A 27,292-nucleotide genomic window follows, 5' to 3' on the forward strand; every position below is an offset into this window, starting at 1 on the left:
TAATTGTCTCCACAAATAAGCATCATTGCAGAACATTTATGTACGAATATTGTTGTGACAGCAGTCGGACATTTCATCGAATACATCTTTTTATCTTTGAAATCTGATAGGATTTTGTTAAAAAACATTTAAATTTGAAACAGCAAATTTTATGCACTCTCATAAAATATTTTTTGATGATCAAGTTATTATCTAATTGCTCAATTTGATTTATCGAATTATTCTATATACTCAACACGACGGGTATTTCATGTGTAGCAGGATTTGGTTACCCTTTTGCAACACCTGAGATCACCCCCGGTGTTTTGGATGGGTTCATGTTACTCAGATTGAAATGGGACGTTAAATCATGTACCCCCCTGTTCTGACAGTGCCAGGTATTCTGCATGTTCAAATTCTTCATCAGCATGTCTTTGATCAATATGAAGCTGACTTTTTCCAAGGCAAATTTTCAGTCCAATTTCGTACATGCATTTCTTTTCGCAATTGAAATAAAAACGCCCTACTTCATCCGGGTAAGTTAAACAGTACTTGTTTTAAGCTTATCCGGAACATCCACAGAATATTTGTCACTTGTCTTTAAGCAAACAATAATGAACTAATCTATGAATTTCTGAAGTATATAATGTCTACTTTTAAAAGCAGCAAACGTTGGCAGAGTTTACTATCATTGGTTCTCTATTGTTTTTGGTCATTATTAGATACGAGTGTGCAATTAGATTAAAGTGTATTAACATAACTAGCTTTGCAAATACAAAAAAATGAAATAAAATAAAATCTTCCCTTTTACACATGTTTTTCCTCAGGGTGAATGCAAATCTTGGCATTTGATTGCATTTGGCTAATGGCGTAACATGTAGAGTTTTATTACAGTTTGTTATAGTTCACATTTAATAACATGGTCCCAATGCAACAATTCGTTAACAGCAGCACATATTCAGGGTGTTATGAAATCATATTTTAACAAATTTTGTGGGACTGAAATAATATCATTGGTATATTATTTGAAGGAAATTTTTGTGAGTAAAATAGAGAAACATTAATTAGAAATTGTCATATTATTACGTTTTCTCCCTTTGTGTTCTTGTTTTGTTTTGTTCCGTCCTCTGTTTCTTTTTGTGACAGTCTCGTTGCTGTGAACTACTTGTATCAGTTCAAGAGGGTAGAATGGGTCAACATTGAGTCTCAATATATTAATGTGACATGTAATTGTTCCCTGTCGAAATATAAGTGTAAAGTTTAAATTATATAATATTGTTTCTCTTTCACCAGACTGTCTATCACATACGATATTTAAAATAGATTAAACGAACTTATTGATTGATAAACAGAATGTCAGAGTGTGTTTTAGCACGCAATGATATCATTATAATATCAAATGACTCTTTGTTATTATTTGAAGTACTGAACGCCAGACGAAATCAAAAGTTAATATTTGTTAATTTACCTACCAATTCAATTATAAGGAATATTTGTGAGGACCAAAATGAGAATACTATATATCAGCTTACTGTTCAGTACTTTCTTAGCCGTTTACGGGATAGATAGTTGTCGAAACGTAGGTAAGTAGCTAATTTTTTTTCTCACATGTTTTCGATTTACTTTCTTTTCCCGTCAATTTGCACATTTCAATTAGTTCAAAACGGAAGAGTTCTTCTTCATTCAAAGACCTGCCACCTGGTGTCTTTAACGTTAACTTCAAAACATTCCTGGTTTTGTGAAAAATTTATTGTGTCAAAAGTTTAATATTTACTTACTGTTTAGACTTGTTTACTGTGTTTTGCCAACCTGTTTTAGTTCGATTGGCACTCCCTATCACGATTTCCTATTATGGTTTCCTTCGTAGAAGTTTATTGTTGACAAGAATGAAGTTATCAATTAAGAGTTCTAAGTGGTGATATGTTCAAATTGTCGTATTTACAATCCCGTCCTCTTTTCCGCGAATGTTACATCACTGAATTTGTACTTACATGAGCAGTACCAGGAGTGCAAGATGTGGAGTAGGATCTGGTTTCCCTTCCAGAGAACCTGAGATCACACCAGTTTTTGGTGGGATTCGTGTTGCCCAGACCTTAGTTTTCTTTGTTGTGTTTTACTGTTATTTGTATTTTGTCGTTTTTTGTTCTTTCGTTAGTTTGTGAACGACTTAAAGTGAGTTTAGGTATTCCTTTGGTATCTTTCACCACTCTTTTATAATGTTATATCTACCAGCATTGCTTATGATAACGCTCTGAATCTTTGTTATGTTTTTGTATTGTGCTTTAATTGTAGAGGTTATAGACGAAAATTTACAATAGTGTATTAACAATCACCTTATTTTAGGTAAAGCAAAGGAAACAGTAGTAGCGGCAATTAATACATTGCAGAGGACAGGCTGCTTGGAGAGAGTAAGTTTTAGTAAGATGATTTTGATAGAAGTAAAATCAGAATAGACATGTTTAAAAAAAAAGTAAAATAACAAAACTACCGAGCTCCCAGGGAAATTAAAAACGGAAAGTCCTTTATAAAGCTCGAACACATACGAATGGAAAACAACTGTGATATTCCTGACTTGGTACAGACATGTCCGTATGTAGAAAATGGTGGATTAAACCTGGTTTTATAGGTAGCTAAACCTTTCACTTGAATGTCAGTCGTTAACCACTTCGAAAATGTGAGAGAATGAGCAGCTTGAAATTATTCCAATGATTGTTTATAGAAATATGAGGCCGTGTGCGTCGACAGGGTGAGTGACTTTTGCTATGGAAGTATAAACCGTTATGCGAATCCATACCCTGTCTAAATTTCATAATTGTAAATGGAATATAATAATTAAGACCTCTCAATCATTAAAAACAATTTAGAATACGTAAATGGAAATATTGGATAAGTATCATCAGTTATTGAGACGAAAATGTAAACACATTTGATAAATTAGATAAAGGATGTATAGATACCACGGCAACTCAAAATTAAAACAAAGAAAGATAACCATCGTAAAATCAGTTGAAAACCTGGATACACCAATATATGAATAAATAGATTGTACAACGATTGATTTTTTTTATAGCTGGTTCTGTGATCTCTTCAATTGAAGTTGCCTTTCATGCAAGATTGAAACCGTATGTAAACCTTGGTTCTACACAGACAGTTATTTTCGATCAAGTGATTACCAACATTGGTAAAGGCTATAACCAACATACGGGTCATTTCACAGCACCTGACGATGGAATTTATTTCTTTGCCTGTACATTTCTAAGATCATCTACTGCAACTCAATTACATCTTCAAATGGTTCAAAATAGCAGCGAAATATCACGTGGACATGCGGCAAGAGGTGGAGGATCACAGGCAGGGTCAATGAAAAAAGTAGTATATATGTATAAGGGAGACGTTGTGAAAGTACGTCATTACCCTGGAGTAGGATCGGAAATAATACATGGCGATTGGAGTTTCTTGACGGGTTACCGTATCTAAAATGTCACTATTAAAGCTTTGAACAGCAATCTCGTTTATATATTTAATATAAATGAAGGTGCCCAATTTTAACAAAGTTACATTTTCTACGTTTGAATGATTTTTTTTAAACGAAAACTATGTGTAAATCTTTTCTGTCGATTATAACCAAAACAAACATAGCATATCATGATCAGAAACCATTAAAAACTACTTAACAGTACAACAGACCCCAACAACACCGGCTTGTCCTTTTTTTTTTAGCATAATGTATATGCATAGACAATATCAACGACTGACACATTATCCCAATAGCCCTACTTAGTACTTAGCAAACACTTTGATGGGTTTATGATATAGAACCACTAATTTGGGCCCGGTCACAAAGAACATACAAGAAAGCAGTACATATTTTAAACAAAATTATTTCTACTCATAGCTGTAACTTTGTCAAAATTAAACCTTTGAATAATTTTAGTATCAAATGAAAGCTCAAAGTCTAGGGATCACTGTAAAATTCTTGTCGAAAGTTTCTATTAAATATAAAATAAATATATGACAAGATAAGAGGGCATATTTTTTCTGTTGCTCTGATCAGAAGTGCCTGTTTTATACTACCCACATTCGGGGAACCAGTGCGCTCTTATATGCAATTAGAGGTATGCTGAAATTTTCAGTACAAGTCAGGATACTGTATACTTCTGTTATGAAATGACTGCCACTACATTTGAGACTTAAGACAGTATAGCTATAAATGCTTGAAATTATATAATTCAACACAAAAAGCAATGTAGCGATGACTTAGTGGTTTTATTCCTGAACACAGATTTAAGTTGCCAGTGACTTCCCTGTTTGTCTATAGAACATAAGTCGAAAACTAATACATACACTCAAATTTTTTGCGCCATCCGACATGATGGTAACTAAGCTATACAATATCAAAAATACAGCACATACGTTGGGGCGCTGGGTTATAATATTCTTGCAGCTACATGATTCTTGTTAAGGTAGCTACATCTGTTGGTTAGATACTGCCGCTTAACAAAAACAGGAACATCAATATAAACAGTATATAATAGAAAAACAAAGGATATCCATCCATGAGACAAAATCAATACATGCACAGCAAAAAACACAATAAGCAAAGGGACAGCACTTTTATTGCTGTTCTTTATCTCAAAGTCACAGTGAGGCCTTCAACACGGAGCATTTATTGTACCTACCTTAATTCACTTGAGTATGTATACTCTTACACATTTATAATATAAAGTTCAACAACTGCAATAAACCTTCGAAAATTGTTGCCAACAGCAGTTGTAAGCAATTTTATAGGGGGAAAAAGTACGCAACGGAAATAATTAGTAAGAGAAACTTGGATTTTCAATTAAATTTGTTTACCAATTGTGTATTTTTCTTTGAAATGTTTACATAAATGAAACCTGTTTTGTTTACAGTTAAGCTCAATGTTATTATTTTTGAAGCAAGAAGCCTTGATAGTTAACGTAGTGACTTAAATCAATAGGGTTCTACTTCTCTTAATATGTAATCATATGTCTAAGTAAAGATGCAATACACTGTTCAGACTTGGGATTATCTCTCTAGAAAACAAAATTCAATGGACGATAAATGTGTTCCCAGATCACATTATTTTATCCGCAATTGTTTTACTCAATCTTCTGTTTTCTTTGTAGTAGTTATTTTTTGGTTGCTTTTTTGTATTTTCTTTTTTTTTGTGGAGGAGTTGTTTGGTCTAATTGTTGTTCATTTTATTTTCCTAAAAGGCATGACTTATAGTCGATACTGTCATTGCAACAGTAATTTTGTTTTCAATACTCAAGCGGAAGTTTTTACTTCTTCAATCTATAGTAATCACGTCATTTCAACTGCAGACAAGCCACTACGCTCAACTTTATTAACACATATGATTGAAAAGAGGACAAAGCGAAGATCCATCTGGCGGCCCATGCGTGGCAGTGTCCCAGCCGTTGGGGACAGTGGGCTACTGAGGTTAAGGTGTTGAGTTGAGGTTAGAGAAGTTAAATGAAAAATGCTTGGAAAATTAATGAATATTTTGAATGGCAAATGATATATGTCAAAAGGTTCATTTGTTGAGTTCTTTTCTCTGTCGTTGAAATATTGAAGGTGTGCCACATGTGGAGTAGGATCTGCTTACCCTTTTGGAGCACCTGAGATCACTTCCAGTTTTTGGTGGGGTTCATGTTGCTTAGTCTTTAGTTTTCTATGTTGTGTCTTCTGTACTATTATTTGTCTGTTTGTCTTTTTATTTTTAGCCATGGCGTTGTCAGTTTATTTTCAATCTATGAGTTTGACTGTCCTTCTGGTATCTTTCATCCCTCTTTTATGTTTTTTTTTTTAATCTTGACTGAAGTTTAATGTGTCTGCATGCTGTCTTTTACGGATTATGCATAGACGGGTTCAGAAAATAAAGAACACTATTACAGAAATCAAACCAATCATCTATATACCACGATTATACAATTCTATAATCTACTACTTAAACTGTACGGGTGTGAGGGCTTAAGAGCCCGGAGGGATGGACGAATGATATTTATCAACGAAACAAATAATTGTGTTTTGGTTCCAGGGATATAATTCTTATTATAACATTGAAGACTAGCACGACATCTTAAATAATCGAGACGTAGTCCTGGCTTCTTTCTGAACATAATTTATAACTTTATCTTTGCCATACACACTAATAATTATGGTTTTCCATTATAAATGATGGGTATAGGAACACCTAATGATCAACGTATAAAATAATGTAAACAACACTTCATAAATTTTATCAGTCCGAAGTGCTATTTCCGTAAGTACGAACAAATAGACAAAGGACTTCTAATTAAATGCAAATATGACGAAATGTATTTTGATAAAATGAGAAATATATTACCCTTTTACAAAGATTAAGATACACATTTGTTTTTCATGGGACTTTATAATTATTAACGTTTTACATCCAAACTAGCAAAATCAGCACGTTAGGTTAGCATACGGAGTTTCATTTAACAATCACGAGATTATTCGTTATGTAAAGACGACATGCTGAGAGAAAAGAAAGGAACGAGGCCTATAAATTGATTAATTTACATTAAATACAATATGGACAATTTCAGATGGCTAGCTTGGCCATATTTCAGGTTATTTGAAATTTGTTTTAATTAGAGGGATCTGGATCCGTTGGCACCTCAATTAATGACCTGCTTTAATTGTCAGTATCAAACAGTTAAGGAATGACTTTGATATAAAAACACAATCGGTTAACTAGAATCTCTGTTAGGGGTTGTCAGTGTGATGATGCAAGAAAACACATCTCTGTCCGGTTGGCATAGGACGTCAAATTCGGTACCCCCTGAAATGGAAGAAATATGGATTCTGCAAGTATTTAAGCTATATGGTTCAATTTTCTACATACAATCTTTTCCCCAATGACAACCAAATCAACCTACAATTCATCCCAGTCGAACAATTTTGCAGTAGAGTTGTGTTATGCTGAACGTTGATATGCATAACACATGTGTTACATGACTTTAAGCAAACAGCAATCAATTAATTTATGTAGTGTTTTACTATAGTTGACAGTTAAGTATATCTATTCAATACACATCAAGATGAATAATCCCACAGTAAATTAAAGACAAGCAGACATGATATAAAGATCACAAGTAAAAAAGCAGTCCACAAAATATTTTACAGAAAACAAACGGTCATTAATAAGGCCCTCTAAAAAATTTTAATAACATAATTAAATCTTTATTTCAATTTCTTATTAGTTGTAAAAGTCATAATACAGCACATATATAATATATATATATATATATACAAGTCTAAATTAAAAACAACGTTTAAACCTATGATTGCGTTCGATAAAAACCGCAATTTTTATACGTGTGCATGCAAAACAAATTTCTTGGTAGAGGGGTCTAAATACAGCAAAACAACATTTTCCAAAAGACCAAAAAAGTGAAAAAGTATATTTTAACAAAACGCATTTGACTAACAGGTCGAACAACGGATGTTCTTAAACCCTGCTGTCTGCCATTGGCGATTGCCAAATAAACGGACACCAGATGAAACAAAATGGATCTAAACTATTAATTTAATACCAAACAGAAAACAATAAACCTGCGGAAAAGATTGTATACCGCAAACAAAAGGTGCAAAAATTAGTACACCATATCCGGATTTCGACAATTAATGTCTCTTCAGTGATGTTAGGAATCAAAACGGTATTTGGAAGGCCATATAATTTACCTCAATTTAGGATAGACTCTTGAATTTTGAAGAGTCGAAAAAGGCTGAACGGATCATATAAACCCGAAGGCAAATATAATACAAGTCCAAACGAAAAAATATAAACAAGTCTAAATTGAAAACAACGTTCAAACCTATGATTGCGTTGGATGAAAACCGCAATTTTTATACGTGTGCATGCAAAACAAATTTCTCGGTAGAGGGGTCTAAATACAGCACAAACAAAATTTTCCAAAAGACAAAAAAAGTGAAAAAGTATATTTTAACAAAACGCATTTGACTAGAAGGTCGAACAACGGATGTTCTTAAACCCTGCTGACTGCCATTGGCGATTGCCAAATAAACGGATCACCAGATGTAACAAAATTGATCTAAACTATTAATTAAATACCAAACAGAAAACATTTAACTTTCGGAAAAGATGGTATACCGCAAACAAAAGGTGCAATGTATACATATATATAAATAAAAGATTCCTTTCATTTGAACTTTGGTGGATAGTTGTCTCATTGGCAGTCATACCACATCTCCTTATTTTTATATTGAAGTATAGAGTCTAGGTACTGACGGTGTTTAGCATATTAATTACGTATTATAGTGTTCTTTTTATTTGTCTTTGTATATTTTTAATCTTTACTCCTTTAGTTCATTTTTGGTTATATCCATTTGGCGTGGCTAGGTATTTATATATCCCGCTTTTGTGTTATGGTCTTTTGTGTGTTCTTGCCTTTCAGTTTTGCTTATTATCTTTGTCTATAGAATGTCTACATGCCATTTTGTTTTACTTTGTTGTCATAGTTGTTTGTTTTTATAGTGATTAAAATTAAAACATAATGTTGACTGCTGTACCCCGATTTTTGACATTTTTACCAATTATTGATTATGTCTGTTTGTTTTGCTCACACATTTTTGTCTATTTAATGGAATTGTATGCAACTGTCATACAAGTGAGAGGCTTCGCTTACTATAAAACCAGGTTTAATCCACTATTTTCTACATAAGGAAATGCCTGTACCAAGTTAGAGCTTTTGCTTTTGCCATTTGTTAAGGAACTTTCCGTTTGAATTTTCCTTGTAGTTCGATATTTTTGTTATTTTACTTTTCAATAATATCACTCATTGTTCAACTGTTTTCTAATGGTTACTTAACAAATTTTTTTGATTTTTTGGAATTGTCACACTTACTCTTCTATTTACTTCATATTGAAAAAACATTGACATTGTCTTTTGATTAGATATGTAATACGTTTTGTAAACTAAAAACTAACAATTGTCAAAAAGTATTTAATTCGTTCGAAATATAACTTCTCTTTAAAACCTCATACATGTATATTTTATAGCAAACGTTTCCTGAATACGGACACAGTAACAAAAAGATAAATGGTTGCAGATCAACGCAACAACGCACGATCAAGTGGAAAGTTGAATTTGGTGAAATCATAAAATCGGGAAAGATGATTTAAATTATCAAATAGGCATACGCTTACCAAATCCAAATGTTATTGCAAATGTAATACAACAATAAAAAAAAAGATTAGGAAGCATAAGAAAAGGATTTCAAAACATCGGAAGCAACTCTACTGTTGCACTGAGTTATAGAATTTAAACAATACCAACTTGTCTTAACCAAACAAATAGTTTATATCTCAACATAAAGAAAAAAAATGAATTCGAGATTTAATTTACGAACGTTGTTGAATTACTGTTTAAAACATTATGTCCGGTATTAGAAGGCAATTGAGCAATCAAATGTGTCTAACATCTTTCTGAAAATCGGTCTTTTGTGTTATAAAAACGTTGTTGAATTATTGAATGGAAAAGAGACAATGTATGACCTGTTTAACAAAGCCAATATAGAGTAAAACTCTTCATATTTTTGTAATTCTGTTGCCTATTGAAACTTAAACAATCAGTCGAAAGAGACAGAAACAATCATAAATAAACGAAAAACGACGAATAGACAAATAGTAGTCTTTATAACAGAGTATAAAACCACTAAAGACTGAGCAACACGAACTCCATCAAAAACCGGTAGTGATCTCAGATAAAAAAGTTACAAATACGTAAGAGATATTGTATGGCTGCCTTAGAAAAAAACATACATTCAGACCAAACGAAAAAGTTATAAATAATTACAGGTCGCCATGTGGTCTTTAACAATGTGCAAACCCGATATTGTATAACAAGGTTTACAAATGAGCTGCGTCGGATAGAAGTCGACCTTATGCAAATTAATATCAATACATCTGCTAACCTTTTTAGGGTTGAAAAAATCTCTACCGAAAGTCTGTAACTGTTAAAAATTGAGTTGTTATAAGAACCCTTCAAAAACAGACCAAAATTCATCTTTTATTTCGTATTTGAATGTTCCAAAATCAACAAAAATCTTATACATGTTCATGTATACGTGCACTTACATAAGGTCGATTTCTATCCGACGCAGCTCAAATTGTATGTTTCTTAGGACTATGAGGTAAACCTTATTCTTACAATGATAACCCTGGCCAAATAGTATACATTTTGATTTTGAAATATGTCCCTAAATTACATAACAACGACAGGGTATTTTGTTTTATGACTAATCGCTTGAAATATTCAACATGTTCAAATAAAGGAATGAATATTTCATTGTGTCTTTTACATACACATATACACTATCCTCAGGTTTGTTATCTGACTTTTACATATGGAAATAAATGTCGAAAATAATTATATGTACTTTTACTTACGTTTCGTCCTTCAATTTGATGATTTTTTTGATTTTTTTTTTTTAACGATTCCAAATATTTGTATTCAATCATTTCCTGGTATATAAATACCTAAGTAGCCCAGGTCGCATACTTAGGGACCCCTGTATTTTTAACGGCCTCACTTGACCAGTGAAAAATCATATGAGTTTAAACTCCTATAGTTGTACATACATATATTTGAATAACCAGTACAAACCTGATCAGCATCATTGTCATACATAATCATTATCGTATATTCGGTTCACTGACTTCCATGTGTTGATTTAACATTGAAAACTATATATGTGATCGATAAAAATAAGAGTTATAATATAAATTGGAAATTATTGAATGTGATTGACAAAATACAATAGATATTAAACTGTAATATACTCATGTATAGATTGTAAAAGGATAAAGCACATGTAGTAAGTACTAAAGTAGTATGAAACATGGTATATGTGGTAATTAACTAATATACATAATATGCACAGACATAAATTCAAATATCGATTACAATAAAAATATTAGTTTTCATTCTGATTTGATTTTGGTGTTTTAACGCCACTTTTAAGCACCGCTTTTGGGCTATTTCGTGGCGGCCAGTTTTTATTGCTGGAGGAAGCCGGAGTGCCCGGAGAAACCACCGACCTTCGATAGGAAAACTGACAATCCTAGTCAATTAAGATTACTCTCTCTGTCAAAAATAACTAAATACTATTCACCAAGGTTACCCTAAGATACAATAAGTTAAGAGTATCAAAAATGGAAGCAAAACACCCCTTTAGCATGTTAAGTTTAGAGCAATAGAAGTAAGTAAATTTTCAATATTTTTTCCATAAAGAGTTAACCTTTGCTCTGCATATATACTTTACATCCAATTTCAGCAAAGCCTGTATAGACTGCATATTTTATCGAATTTGCATTTATTACATATTTTTCAAATAGCCCATTTAAAATAAAGTATTATTGCGTTAACAATTGTAAAATTAGAATTATCTGTACAGATTTCTAATAGAATATCTTTTTCAACAAGTACCTCGTTATTTATTAAGTTACAAAGTTGTACATTTCAGACAACTTTTTCTATCAACGGATTAACATTGTTACATTGATAAAATACATGATCAAGAGTTTCAATATTATCACTTTTATCAAATACGTGACATTTTCCGTTTGACATATGCATTGTTTGCAGACTGTTTTCAGCATATATTATCATATGTATACATTTCGATTGAAATTCTTTAACTTTTCTATTAATATCCATTTTACCATAAAGAAATAACAGTAAGTCACAAGGATTCACATGGGTATACAAAGGTGGTCACCTTGACTACTCGAAAGCAGAAATGTAAAACTCGTTACGAGACGTGAGACTCCATTGGCCGCACGTGTTGAACATATACGCAGCCAATTGCATTTTCTGTCACATTTGTCAGTGCATAATACACTCTGAGACTGTTAAAACACTCATCGAAGATACCAGGCTTATAATGTTTTTGCCAGACGCGCATTTCGTCTTCAAAAGACTCATCAGTGACGCTCGAATCAACAGAAAAGCTAGGGCAAAATATGGTACGAAGTTGAAGAGCATTGATGGCTACAAATTTCAATTTTGACAAATACAGGTAAGAAAATATATTCCTTGGTTACGAAATCCTTAGTATTTCGAACAATTAAGGTTTTGTGACCAGTTAATTTATAAATATGACATTATCAATGATAATTCATGTCGAAACAAAAGTGCTGACTACTGGGCTGGTGATATCCTCGGAGAGGTAACCTTCACCATCAGTGGCATCGACCCTGTGGTTGTAAACTCATCAAAGATACAAGATTTTTAATTGTGTACGTCAGAAGGGCGTTGCGTCTACAAAAGACTCACCAGGGACGCAAAAAATTAAAAGGCCAAATAAAGTACGAAGTTTTCTGGCGATCTAAAAATCTCGCATTCAGCATGGTCAACCCAGCTTGTAGATCTTATAAAGCTTACTCATCTCTCAATTTGTTTGCGTTCTGAATATGCATGCAAAAGTAGCGAAACGACATTAACATGATTAAGTGAGCAATAAAAAATTCACCATTTATGCTCCTGACTGCGTAAGATATTTTATTGATTATCTACGTCAATAGTCTATTGGCATCAGTATTTTGTAAGGACATTTGCGAAAGTAAAACACTCTTCAAAAAGAATCGTGAATTAAAGACTTGCCATATATTTATTTTCGATTTCCCTTTTTTCTTATTTTTTTGCTGGTTTTGTTGTCTTTTGTTTGTGTTGTTCTATATTTTAATTGATGCTTTCTGTGAAGGCATTGTTGGCTTTATACTATTAGTTAAAGAGGGTACTATGAGGGAGCACTGAACACTTAGGAACTGAAAATAAAATTGAAACCACAAACCTAACTGTGGAGTGCTGCCTGGGTCAATATATTTAAATAACATATATATTTTCTCAGGCAAAATATGAGTGAAATTTTTGCTGCTGGATTCTAATCAAATATTTCTAAATTATTCAGTAATGTTACTCCCTCATTGGACGATCTGACATGTATGGCAGGCGAAATCTGTTCAACAGATGTATGTATTGATAAACTTAAAACTAGACAAAAATGTGCACTTTTGTATTTTGATAAATGCTGTTAAGATCATCACGGTATCAAATGACTTCATGATATTATGTGTAGTACCGAAATAAACACATTGAATAGTTATTAAAGTTTCATCATTGGTTATACAGATATATTTGGAAAGGCTAAAATGAAAAACATATTTATCAGCATACTGTTCATTACTATATCATCTGTTTACGGTGAGCAGGACTGCTGCCGAACAATTGGTAAGTAGTTCACATGTGTCCCGACATTATAACGATATACGTGTTTGTATTGTCGATATGCAGGACACTCATTATGTTCAAAACGTAGGGGTTCTTGTTAAATCTAATAACTAACAACTGTAGTCTTCCGTATAAGCTTTGCGTAAAAATATTCCTGGTTTTGCAAGAAATGTATCTCGTCAAATGTTTATTTATTACTTACTGTTTGGACATCATTCTTAATTACTATGTTTTTCGATCTGTCTTGTTTGATTTATACGGCTAGAACACTCATCTTTGCTTATCATGGCTCTGAACCATTGACATGTTCTTGTAGTGTGCCTAAATTTTAAATGCTACAGATAACGACTCACATTAACCTTATTTAAGGTGAAGCAAAGGCGGCATTATTAGAAGCAATAACTACTCTACAGAATACCAACGAAATTCCTGGAGACAGTAAGTTGTAGCATCATGATGTTTTAAAAGCAAAATGTACACACTATTTACAGTTATTAACCACTATGGAAAATGTGAATATTCGAAGACTGACCGACTTAAAGTTATTCAAATAATATTTCTCAGTGGTCATTTTTTATACCTGTTTACTAAAGAATCCAATTTTTGATTTAGCATATGTAAATAGAAATCTAGGATAAATATCAATGAGACAGAAACATATAAAAACAATCAAAGAATTGAGTAAAGATACAAAAAAGACAAACATCGTATAATAAAGTATTCACCGTACCTTATTTAGTCTTGTGGAAAAATGTCTCATTGGCAATCATACCACATCTTCCTCTTTTTATACATATTGCAAATGTATTAGAAGTAACATTGTCTATTTCTGTCACTCTTTTTCTATTGTTATCCAGTCATGGGTATGGTCTTTATTACAACACGTATCATTTATTTACAATTACATTTCGTGTGTTTGTGCTACTTCCTAATCCTACATATATATCTTATCAATATGTGTCTAACCCACAACTTATCTTTTAATAATTAAAACATCACAAAATTCATTATATGATCTAAAAATAATTACCTTGAAACCAGGCATGTCCGAAAATGTAAGCGTTTCCTGTTCCAAGCTTTATACAATAATTAAGCTTATGTACAGATTTACGAGGTGTGTTGCAACTTTTAACCCATGTTAACCGGCCATTTTATACCTCACATCAAAACAGTCACTGTGGTTTAAAATTTCAAAGCAGAAGTTCAGAATGTTAGATCATTATTTTACCTTTTGTATATTTCTTGCTCAGATTTAATAGCTTGCTAGAAAAAGCAGGGCATAATACAATATTGTACAATATTTTTGAGTTGCATATACTAGTAATGACTAGTTCATAATCATTTTAATGAACACATGATATTTATCTGCAACTGGCCGGAACATATTTTTGATTTATTTCAGAGTCCAATTAAAAGAGCTATCATTATTGTGAAAAATCAATTCTGCAATTATAGAGTATACAATAAAAAGTTGTAAGTGGTAACTATAAGTATTTTCAAGGAAAAGTAAAATAAGGTTATATCAAAATTAAAGTAATACGAACTCAAACTAAAACCAAGGGTGATATTAAGTGCCCCGGAAGTCTGCTAAATTTCATCTTATTGTAATTTGACAGTTGAACGTATTACATCATAAAATAACGCTGTACTGTCTTATTATACCGGATTTAATCGGTTTAAACAAACAAAAACAAGTTGTGTAAGTAAAATTTAGATGAAACACTTGTTACGTGGTTTGTTGTATTTACAAATTGTACATCCGCCGGCGTCAAGTATAAATCCATGTTCACAGTACATACCACACATAACATCTGGGCAGTGAGCTTAAAATGATCACTCAAAGATTATGAATTTTTTAATTATGTTTAAATGTTAAATTTCTTTTGAATTAAGCGAAAAGGAAAGAATTTGAACTTATATACTTAAGACAACTGATCCAGTTCCTGTTGTACACCTATTTGTGAAATCTTTACCTATTGTGTCTGTGTGTTTTGTTCACACATCGTTGTCAATATAATGGAATTTGATGCGACTATCATACAAGTGAGAGGTTCGGCCAGCTTTAAAACCAGGTTTAATCCACCATTTTCTACATAAGAAAATGCCTGTACCAAGTCAGGAATATGACAGTTGTTATCCATTCGTTTGATGTGTTTGAACTTTTGATTTTGACATTTGATTGGGGACTTTCCTTTTTGAATTTTCCTCGGAGTTCAGTATTTTTGTGATTTTACTTTTTTCCATGTAACACGTGCACCAGCTATTATCCATATATTGTTGGTACATCTTCCGTAATTGCTATTCAACATATTGCCAGTTGTTTAATGCTCTTGAGTGTTAACACTATATCTTACACATTTGTTTATGACTTTATCCCTTATATAGATATATAGAATACTTTTAAACCTTCCAGACAAATCTTTATGATTCTGCGATGTCAAGTTATGTTAGTCATGTTAATATTTTGAATCGTTAAGAAAGAGTCAAATGTTCAACTGTATTTTCAAAGATAAACTAAGAAAAGCAGATATAAAAGTGATATTGTACATTTATTCATTTAATAATTAAAAATTAAAACCTAAAAATCAATTCATTGTGACGCAATCATAACAACCAATCAAATAAAATCCTGCTCCATTCGTGGCGTATTGACAATAATAATACAACACCGTTTGACATCATACAGAGGCTATAATTGAGAGATATTCAATTCCTTTATTTTACACGAACAGATCAAGTCTATTGTTTTTATTTTCAAAATGCCTGCACAAAGTCAGTGCTTTAGCAGTCAATCACTAATAAATGAACGTTATTGTTCAGTAAACTGTCCCAGTTTCCATGAAATAAGTTTAGCTTATTATACAGACTTACGAGGTGTGTAGCAATCACAAATCTCACATCCGTTAGCGTCCACTTTAAACCCATTTTCACAGAACCTATTACACCTCAGTGGAACAGATGAACATTGGGCTGAAATATGATGCTAAATAATAATTTCATCGCTTTATCTTTCGTATATTTTTTTCTCAGATAAACTTGCTAGTAAAAGCAGGTCAGATTAGTTCAATGGCCATTTCAATAAATAAAAGGTATTAAAAAATGAAAACAACACTCTATAAAGTGCCCGACTTTGGCTAAACTTGTTATCCTTTTTTTGGTGTTATCAGCTCCTCAAATTTGTAATAAGATTTGGATTTTTAAATATTGTCGCCTTGAGCATCACTAAAGAGAAATTTCTTGTCGAAATGACAATCTGGTGCAGTAAAATTGGTACCGTTAATTTTATTATGTATAAATCGCATGCATCCGAAGCACTTTTCTTGATTTACCTTTATCAGGAACACTCGCAGCAGAATATTTGAAAGCCAAGGATGTGAAAGAACAGAAACAATTGGAGAGCTATATGACCAAAAAAAGACCCAAAAGTAATAGCTAAATCCATCTACAGTCAACTTTGTCTGAAGGAGTTGAAGCCTTTGTTTCGTTAGAATTTCTGATTTTATAAACGAACACGCTGAGAAAGGTTTGTTATGTATCATGTCATTACCTTTATATTGACTACTGAAATGATGATAACTAAGGGGACTGATAGTCCATCAGCAGCGGTATCGACCCAGTGCTGTAGAAAATTAAAACAACACTTTATCAATTTCCTCCGTTGTATTAACATAAAACACGCCAACTAACCCAATATTAAATACACAGGGTCTTCACGTGTTTGTTTTTAACCAATGATTTTCCTAGATAAATAGACTTACGAGGTTTGTTGCATTTACAAAGTTTACCACCGTCAGGACTAGTTTCAAATCCGTACTCACAGAGCATTGGACAAATTTTACCTGAAAAATAAGATTTAACATGTATTTTCATATACGTTAAATGTTATCAGATGCGCATTTCGACAAGACTTTATTTGAATAAAGGGATAGAGACTGAACAATGAAAGAAAATATTTGAGAAAATAGTTCCTATGAACAACGGAAAATAACAAAAACAAAAACAACATTTTAATGGAATAGTGCTGTTATTTGCTGTTCTTCGTATTGATAGTCGACAGGTGTTCTAGGATAATAAACTACGGACCTAACACATTTAAGGATTACATTGACCCCTATCATAGATCTTTACTGTACTTTTATAAAACTTTCCAACGTAATCTATAGAAATCTGTGATGTACAGTTAAATCTACTTCCTTTTTTTTCCATACAAATATATACACGCTCTTGTTTCTTGTTAGGTGCCTGTACATCGCCACAGGACTATTGCAGTCAATCTCCAATATATGAACGTCTTTATTTAAGTATAATTCAGTTAAACAAAACACCGTTTTTGGGCCTCGTTTTCGGAATGGTCTAAGTAGTTCATCTCCTTTGGTCACTATTCTGTTAAAACTGATGTGGTCAGTTCGAAACCAGCTCGTGGCAAGGAGCATATTTTCCTGCCGAAGGTCGGTGGTTCTCGCAGAGTACTGAAATCGGATTTTTGGGGGAGGAGGTTATTCTCCCTTTATAAAACTACATATATAGTTAATACATATACGTTTTCCACTTCTTATGTGCCTTGTTAGTTTGCCCTCTTTTTAAAATTCTGAATCCGCATCTGGTACCCCAGCTTCCTTCACCAATACAAAAACTGGCCGTTATAGTACAAGTTTTCTTAAAAATGGCGTTCAGCACATACATTGAATCAATGAATCAAATTCTGTATCCACTAATCTGCGATAGTTGTGAAATAAGAAATGCAAAAGGACCAGCGCACTTTTGAACCGCAGTACACGTGAACGTGTTATATTTCGAAAAACTAGAAAGGACGAAAAGGCACACAATACATAAAAAGCACAACATAGAATATATAAGACTTGGCATAACGAACCCCACGAAAAACCTAATTTCTCTCGAATGCTGCGGGACGATAAGTAGATCCTACCCACCTTGGATGATCGTCCTGCTGCACGTGTGAGAACATCTCATTTAGGTATGTCATATTTTAGGACAAAACCATGAATGTAATTACTACAAAAGGAGCACATACCTTGCCTTTTGTGAAACAAGTATTTCATAACGGTAAAGCAACACGTGAGGACTTCCGTAAACAACTTGACGGGATGACCGACTTTACAACCGTGGATATATATATTATTCAAGAGTCTATCCTAAATTGAGGTAAATTATATGGCCTTCCAAATACCGTTTCGATTCCTAACATCACTGAAGAGACATTAATTGTCGAAATCCAGATATGGTGTACTAATTTTTGCACTTTTTGTTTGCGGTATACAATCTTTTTCGCAAGTTTATTGTTTTCTGTTTGGTATTAAATTAATAGTTAAGATCCATTTTGTTACATCTGGTGATCCGTTTATTTGGCAATCGCAAATGGCAGTTAGCAGGGTTTAAGAACATCCGTTGTTTGACCTGCTAGTCACATGCGTTCTGTTAAAATATACTTTTTCACATTTTTGGTCTTTTGGAAAACGTTGTTTGTGCTGTATTTAGACCCCTCTACCAAGAAATTTGTTTTGGATGCACACGTATAAAAATTGGTGTTTTTATCCAACGCAATCATAGGTTTGGACGTTGTTTTCAATTTAGACTTGTTTATATTTTTTCGTTTGTGCTTGTATTATATTTGCCTTCGGGTTTACATGATCCGTTCATCCTTTTTCGACTCTTCAAAATTCAAAAGTCTATCCTAAATTGAGGTGAATTATATGGTTGTCCAAATACCGTTTCGATTCCTAACATCACTGAAGAGACATTAATTGTCGAAATCCGGATATGGTGTACTAATTTTTGCACTTTTTGTTTGCAGTATACAATCTTTTCCGCAAGTTTATTGTTTTCTGTTTGGTATTAAATTAAAAGTTAAGATCCATTTTGTTTCATCTGGTGATCCGTTTTTTTTGGTAATCGCAAATGGCAGTCAGCAGGGGTTAAGAACATTCGTTGTTCGACATGCTAGTCAAATGCAATGCGTTTTGTTAAAATATACTTTTTCACTTATTTGGTCTTTCGGAAAATGTTGTTTGTTCTGTATTTAGACCCCTCTACCAAGAAATTTGTTTTGCATGCACAAGTATAAAAATTGCGGTTTTTATCCAACGCAATCATAGGTTTGAACGTTGTTTTCAATTTAGACTTATAATTCGTCTAAATAACAGCCCAACAATGTTAGATCTGTAAATTTGCTTTTGCAAATTTACAGATCTAACATTGTTGGGCGGTTATTTAGAAGAATTATGTATACAGAATGTGTTTTCGGCCTTGTATCACCATCACTGGTGATCCGATGTATAAAATCTGTCGTAGAGTTGTCACTGGTTCAGACGTACTTATCATATATATATATATATATAACATTTGTTGTTCTTCCTGTTAGTCAAATGCGTTTTGTTTAAATATACTTTTTCACTTTTTTGGTCTTTTGGAAAATGTTGTTTGTGCTGTATTTAGAACCCTCTAACAAGAAATTTGTTTTGCATGCACACGTATAAAAATTGCGGTTTTTATCCAACGCAATCATAGGTTTGAAAGTTGTTTTCAATTTAGACTTGTTTATATATATATATATACATGCAAAACAAATTTCTTGGTAGAAGGGACTAAATACAGCACAAACAACATTTTCCAAAAGACCCAAAAAGTGAAAAAGTATATTTTAACAAAACGCATTTGACTGACAGGTCGAACAACTGATGTTCTTAAACCCTGCTGACTACCATTGGCGATTGACAAATAATCACCAGATGTAAAAAAAATGATCCTAATTATTAATTTAAAACCAAACAGAAAATTATAAACTTGTGGAAAAGATGATAAACCGCAAACATGAGGTGCAAAAATTTTGTACACCATATCCGGATTTCGACAATTAATGTCTCTTCATTGATGTTAGGAATCAAAACGGTATTTGGAAGGCCATATAATTTACCTCAATTTAGGATAGACTCTTGAATTTTGAAGGGTCGAAATAGGATGAATGGATCATATAAACCCGAAGGAAAATATAATACAAGCCCAAACGAAAAAATATAAACAAGTCTAGATTGAAAACAACGTTCAAACCTATGATTGCGTTGGATAAAAACCGCATTTTTTATACGTGTGCATGCAAAACAAATTTCTTGGTAGAGGGATCTAAATACAGCATATGCATATATATATATCTTCCACGTAGGCACGTACGTTTTCAATGGTTGTGTTTTATTTTTCATTAGAGACAAAAATGGCGTTACCCAACAAAAAGGTAGAAAAATAAACCATTGTTATCATACAAATGCCAAGATTTAACAATTACTGAGAATTTAAACATTTGAAAGCCGGGGATGTTAAAGTACCTGAACACCTGAAATGATATATGACCAACGGGTCAAACAAGCTACTATTAGTATTAATCACACTGATTGTGTTGCAAATTACCCAATTATTATTAACATGCGTGGTAAATAGATTACGTGAAAAATTAAAGATTCTGTATAAGTTCATGTTTAACTAAGTCAAATTCTAATTGCATTACTTATAAATCTTCGCTTCATGAGCAAAACTGTGATATTTCACTTTTGCGTTGGATATTTTGCGATAGTTGGATATTTTTTTGCAGGTTGAATTTTCAAGTTAAATAACTATTATCTTACCTGTTTTCTAAAGTTTTCGGCCAAATTCTTTTAAAACATGATAATTTCATCCTTCCCATTTCGTAAATGGTCAAATTTTAAGTATTTTTCCTTAGAATTACACAACATATTTGTAAATATCCGCCAAAGAAAGTTTTCAAAGACACATTAGTTTTAGATCCAAGACGGAAAAGGACTGGATTATCCGCAAATTTGATATAATTTATTTTATCTAGTTATGTAATGCTCACTTATTACATAACTAGATAAAATAAATCCAGCTAGGGTCTGTCATGACATTAGGCGTTAGATGAATGCGTGTGTCTTTAAAGTTAATACTCGATATTGTGGTTATTTTTCTAACATTTTTGTAACCTTTAATAATTTTGTCTTTTGTTATAAACTAAACAATAATAATGTGATGGTGTTGCGTTTAAGCAATTGCAGAGTCTGTTTATGATTTTGTTCTACATCAGGGTTTCATGTTATTGTCGCACAAGTGAATTTACAAGGCGCACATTTCGTGTTTTATTCCTTTAAAATTAGCAACCGAAAAAACAACATAGTTCATTCTTCCTTTTCAGGTCACAAACGAATAGTTAGAAGTGAATAAAAATCAGGAAATCAAAACTAAAAAGCTTGATAAGCATTTGTCTTGCGTGTTTTATTTGCAATCAAACCTATATATAGAAACAAGGAATTCCTGTATGATTGACAACGAGACAATTATCCACCAGAGTTCAAATGACCACATTTCTCCGAGAAAGCATATTTGATAAAAAGTATAATACGATACCATGTATTTGACATAAAATTCTACGTTAAATGATATATGAATGGAATCAATTGCCACAATACGTAGAATGAAGTGATACAAAAAACACATACTTTAGTCTTGAATACATGATTTTTTCATTAGTACATATTGGCTTTGAACTTGCTTTCAGTAACTGCGAGTACTTTGCATTTTATCGATCGGATGAGTAATGCCCTGTTCAACTGATATTGTTTTCCTTATGCTGCACTGTAACACCACTGTCCCAGTTTAGGAGAAGGGGGGGGGGGGGGGGTGGGGGTATTGCGGATAACCAGCATATAACATCAGATGTTCAGTTGATATTCAAACATCATAAACGATATTTAAGATTAATTGGTGGTCAATTATAGGTTTTTTTAATTGATAATCTTTAATTAAGGTTGGTTATCTCTCCAAAAGTATGTCATTACCAGGAAATATTTTTGTTAATTTCATTATTACTTATAACAGATGTACATCAAAGTCATACACATACAACTTTAGTTATCATTTTATGCATTTTTATAGTGCGTCAAAGATTTAAAACACAACGGTTATCTTCGAATATTTACATTTATTTGTTGACTATAGTTTCATTGGTACCTGACTCCGATATGTTGTTAACTTTTATTAATTTGTGTAATCATTGACAAATACCATATAAAAGTATACTCCACGTTGGCAACGTTTTCTTGTAATCTTTTTTTTACGAAAGAATAAAAACACTGAATACAAATGGTAATTAGAATATACGTAAAGGATATGACACAAGATGTATTTCAAATAAAACACGATAGGTTTCCTGACAAACAAGGGGAAGCGTAGACAGATAACAATTAAACTATAGGCTCTGACGGTGCGATCTTCTCAAAAAGTATAAAGGGATACTTGGTACTTCTCAAGAGTACGAATATCTTGCCGTAGATGCCACGCCAGCCATATAGTAGTCCAAGTCGATAATTGGCCAAATATAAAAACGGTATATGTCAGTTGTATGACAAATACGCACTTAGGGTTATATGTCCATGATCGATTGACCTGATCATGTTTACAATTGACCAAACAAAATGAATTTTTGAAGTTTTTTTTTTATAATTTCAACATTTAAGACATTAACTAGTAAGAGTTTTACTGCAACAGAGGCGCATTTCGACAATAAATGTCTCTTCACTGATTCTCGAGACCAAAATATTTAAAATCGCAAACCTAATAAATGTACTAACGTTAAATGCCTAAAAACAAAAAAAAAAGACACAAAGTAAAGCCAAATCTGAACAAGAATCAGAGTTATGCAAGCGGGAGATACATTCATTAATTCAATCTTATTTCGATATTTCATAACAGGCAATATAACTGGGCTATGTATACTCTCTGGCATTACCAGTCCACTAGCAGAGAAATCGATCCAGAGGTAGATATAACATTTAAGGTACTAATGTTACTGCACCAGATGTGCATTTCAAAAATTATAATATAACATTTGATTAAGTAGAAAAAAAAAAATAGTTAAACAATTGACGAGTGCTCTTTACTTGCTTATTTATGACAATAACACATAAACTATAAAAGTTCAGCAAATTTGATTAACATTAAAAGATCATGTAAGTATATCTATATCGATCAATTGGCCCTTTTGGGCCGATAGAGAAATGACAATTTAGACAGTGCAGACAATACGTTCAAAGATTGACATCGCCAGATACGCCAAGAAATGTAGTGTGTATCAGAAATTTTCTGAAACTGACGTTATATATGACAGACATCATATTAAGGAAACACTTGTTCTAGTTATTCGATAATTGTCTCCACAAATAAGCATCATTGCAGAACATTTATGTACGAAAATTGTTGTGACAGCAGTCGGACATTTCATCGAATACATCTTTTTATCTTTGAAATCTGATAGGATTTTGTTAAAAAAACATTTAAGTTTGAAACAGCAAATTTTATGCACTCTCATAAAATATTTTTTGATGATCAAGTTATTATCTAATTACTTAATTTGATTTATCGAATTATTCTATATACTCAACACGACGGGTATTTCATGTGTAGCAGGATTTGGTTACCCTTTTGCAACACCTGAGATCAATACCGGTGTTTTGGATGGGTTCATGTTACTCAGATTGAAATGGGACGTCAAATCCTGTACCCCCTGTTCTGACAGTGCCAGGTATTCTGCATGTTCAAATTCTTCATCAGCATGTCTTTGATCAATATGAAGCTGACTTTTTCCAAGGCAAACTTTCAGTCCAATTTCGTACGTGCATTTCTTTTCGCAATTGAAATAAAAACGCCCTACTTCATCCGGGTAAGTTAAACAGTACTTGTTTTAAGCTTATCCGGATCATCCACAGAATATTTGCCACTTGACTTTAAGCAAACAATAATGAACTAATCTATGAATTTCTGAAGTATATAATGTCTACTTTTAAAAGCAGCAAACGTTGGCAGAGTTTACTATCATTGGTTCTCTATTGTTTTTGGTCATTATTAGATACGAGTGTGCAATTAGATTAAAGTGTATTAACATAACTAGCTTTGCAAATACAAAAAATGAAATAAAATAAAATCTTCCCTTTTACACATGTTTTTCCTCAGGGTGAATGCAAATCTTGGCATTTGATTGCATTTGGCTAATGGCGAAACATGTAGAGTTTTATTACAGTTTGTTATACATGTTATAGTTCACATTTGATAACATGGTCCCAATTCAACAGTTCGTATAACAGCAGCACATATTCAGGGTGTTATGAAATCATATATTAACAAATTTTGTGGGACTGAAATAATATCATTGATATATTATTTGAAGGAAATGTTTGTGAGTAAAATAGAGAAACATTAATTAGAAATTGTCATATTATTACGTTTTCTCCCTTTGTGTTCCTGTTTTGTTTTGTTCCGTCCTCTGTTTTTTTGTGACAGTCTCGTTGCTGTGAACTACTTGTATCAGTTCAAGAGGGTAGAATGGGTCAACATTGAGTCTCAATATATTAATGTGACATGTAATTGTTCCCTGTCGAAATATAAGTGTAAAGTTTAAATTATATAATATTGTTTCTCTTTCACCAGACTGTCTATCACATACGGTATTTAAAATAGATTAAACGAACTTATTGATTGATAAACAGAATGTCAGAGTGTGTTTTAGCACGCAATGATATCATTATAATATCAAATGACTCTTTGTGTTATTATTTGAAGTACTGAACGCCAGACGAAATCAAAAGTTAATATTTGTTAATTTACCTACCAATTCAATTATAAGGAATATTTGTGAGGACCAAAATGAGAATACTATATATCAGCATACTGTTCAGTACTTTCTTAGCCGTTTACGGGATAGATAGTTGTCGAAACGTAGGTAAGTAGCTAATTTTTTTCTCACATGTTTTCGATTTACTTTCTTTTCCCGTCAATTTGCACATTTCAATTAGTTCAAAACGGAAGAGTTATTCTTCAATCAAAGACCTGCCACCTGGTGTCTTTCACGTTGGCTTCAAAACATTCCTGGTTTTGTGAAAAATTTATTGTGTCAAAAGTTAAATATTTACTTACTGTTTAGACTTGTTTACTGTGTTTTGCCAACCTGTTTTAGTTCGATTGGCATTCCCTATCACGATTTCCTATCATGGTTTCCTTCGTAGAAGTTTATTGTTGACAAGAATGAAGTTATCAATTAAGAGTTCTAAGTGGTGATATGTTCAAATTGTCGTATTTACAATCCCGTCCTCTTTTCCGCGAATGTTACATCACTGAATTTGTACTTACATGAGCAGTACCAGTAGTGCTAGATGTGGAGTCGGATCTGTTTTCCCTTCCAGAGAACCTGAGGTCCCACCAGTTGTTGGTGGGATTCGTGTTGCCCAGACCTTAGTTTTCTTTGTTGTGTTTTACTGTTATTTGTCTTTTGTCGTTTTTTGTTCTTTCGTTAGTTTGTGAACGACTTAAAGTGAGTTTAGGTATTCCTTTGGTATCTTTCACCACTCTTTTATAATGTTATATCTACCAGCATTGCTTATGATAACGCTCTGAATCTTTGTTATGTTTTTGTATTGTGCTTTAATTGTAGAGGTTATAGACGAAAATTTACAATAGTGTATTAACAATCACCTTAGTTTAGGTAAAGCAAAGGAAACAGTAGTAGCGGCAATTAATACATTGCAGAGGACAAACAGACTGCTTGGAGAGAGTAAGTTTTAGTAAGATGATTTTGATAGAAGTAAAATCAGAATAGACATGTTTAAAAAAAAGTAAAATAACAAAAATACCGAACTCCCAGGGAAATTAAAAACGGAAAGTCCTTTTTAAAGCTCGAACACATCATACGAATGGAAAACAACTGTGATATTCCTGACTTGGTACAGACATGTCCGTATGTAGAAAATGGTGGATTAAACCTGGTTTTATAGTTAGCTAAAACTTTCACTTGTATGTCAGTCGTTAACCACTTCGAAAAATGTGAGAGAATGAGCAGCTTGAAATTATTCCAATGATTGTTTATAGAAATATGAGGCCGTGTGCGTCGACAGGGTGAGCGACTTTTGCTATGGAAGTATAAACCGTTATGCGAATCCATACCCTGTCTAAATTTCATAATTGTAAATGGAATATAATAATTAAGACCTCTCAATCATTAAAAACAATTTAGAATACGTAAATGGAAATATTGGATAAGTATCATCAGTTATTGAGACGAAAATGTAAACACATTTTATAAATTAGATAAAGGATGTATAGATACCACGGCAACTCAAGATTAAAACAAAGAAAGATAACCATCGTAAAATCAGTTGTAAACCTAGATACACCAATATATGAATAAATAGATAGTACAACGATTGATTTTTTTATAGCTGGTTCTGCGATCTCTTCCATTGAAGTTGCCTTTCATGCAAGATTGAAACCGTATGTAAACCTTGGTTCTACACAGACAGTTATTTTCGATCAAGTGATTACCAACATTGGTAAAGGCTATAACCAACATACGGGTCATTTCACAGCACCTGACGGTGGAATTTATTTCTTTGTCTGTACATTTCTAAGACCATATACTGCAACTCAATTACATCTTCAAATGGTTCAAAATAGCAGCGAAATATCACGTGGACATGCGGCAACAGGTGGAGGATCACAGGCAGGGTCAATGAATGCAGTAGTATATATGCATAAGGGAGACGTTGTGAAAGTACGTCATTACCCTGGAGTAGGATCGGAAATAGTACATGGCGATTGGAGTTTCTTTACGGGTTACCATATCTAAAATGTCACTATTAAAGCTTTGAACAGCAATCTCGTTTATATATTTAATATAAATGAAGGTGTCCAATTTTAACAAAGTTACATTTTCTACGTTTGAATGATTTTTTTTAAACGAAAACTATGTGCAAATCATTTTTGTCGATTATGACCAAAACAAACATAGCATATCATGATCAGAAACCATTAAAAACTACTTAACAGTACAACAGACCCCAGCAACACCGGCTTGTTCATTTTTTTTAGCATAATGTATATGCATAGACAACATCAATGACTGACACATTATCCCAATAGCTCTACTAAGTACTAAGCAAACACTTTGATGGGTTTATGATATA

The 27,292-nt window shown here is 32.7% G+C and overlaps 2 protein-coding genes across 3 annotated transcripts in view; both read left to right on the forward strand.

Annotated features, from left to right (window-relative positions):
• Window positions 1-27,292, forward strand: part of LOC127722059 (cytochrome P450 3A8-like) — a 497,429-nt gene that overhangs the window by 319,510 nt on the left and 150,627 nt on the right. The window lies entirely within an intron of this gene.
• LOC127722067 (complement C1q tumor necrosis factor-related protein 3-like) lies at window positions 1,428-26,984 on the forward strand. Of its 2 annotated transcripts, none has more exons than XM_052228920.1 (3): window positions 1,428-1,562; window positions 25,816-25,884; window positions 26,549-26,984. In XM_052228920.1, the coding sequence occupies exons 1-3, from the start codon at window positions 1,487-1,489 to the stop codon at window positions 26,953-26,955; spliced, it is 552 nt and encodes a 183-aa protein (XP_052084880.1). In that variant the 5' UTR covers window positions 1,428-1,486; the 3' UTR covers window positions 26,956-26,984. The 2 variants fall into 2 exon arrangements, with proteins under 2 accessions (XP_052084880.1, XP_052084879.1); XM_052228919.1 differs by lacking the exon at window positions 1,428-1,562 and adding an exon at window positions 24,922-25,056.

Source organism: Mytilus californianus, unplaced genomic scaffold (genome assembly GCF_021869535.1).
Source record: "Mytilus californianus isolate M0D057914Y unplaced genomic scaffold, xbMytCali1.0.p SCAF_12, whole genome shotgun sequence".
NCBI lineage: Eukaryota > Metazoa > Mollusca > Bivalvia > Mytilida > Mytilidae > Mytilus > Mytilus californianus.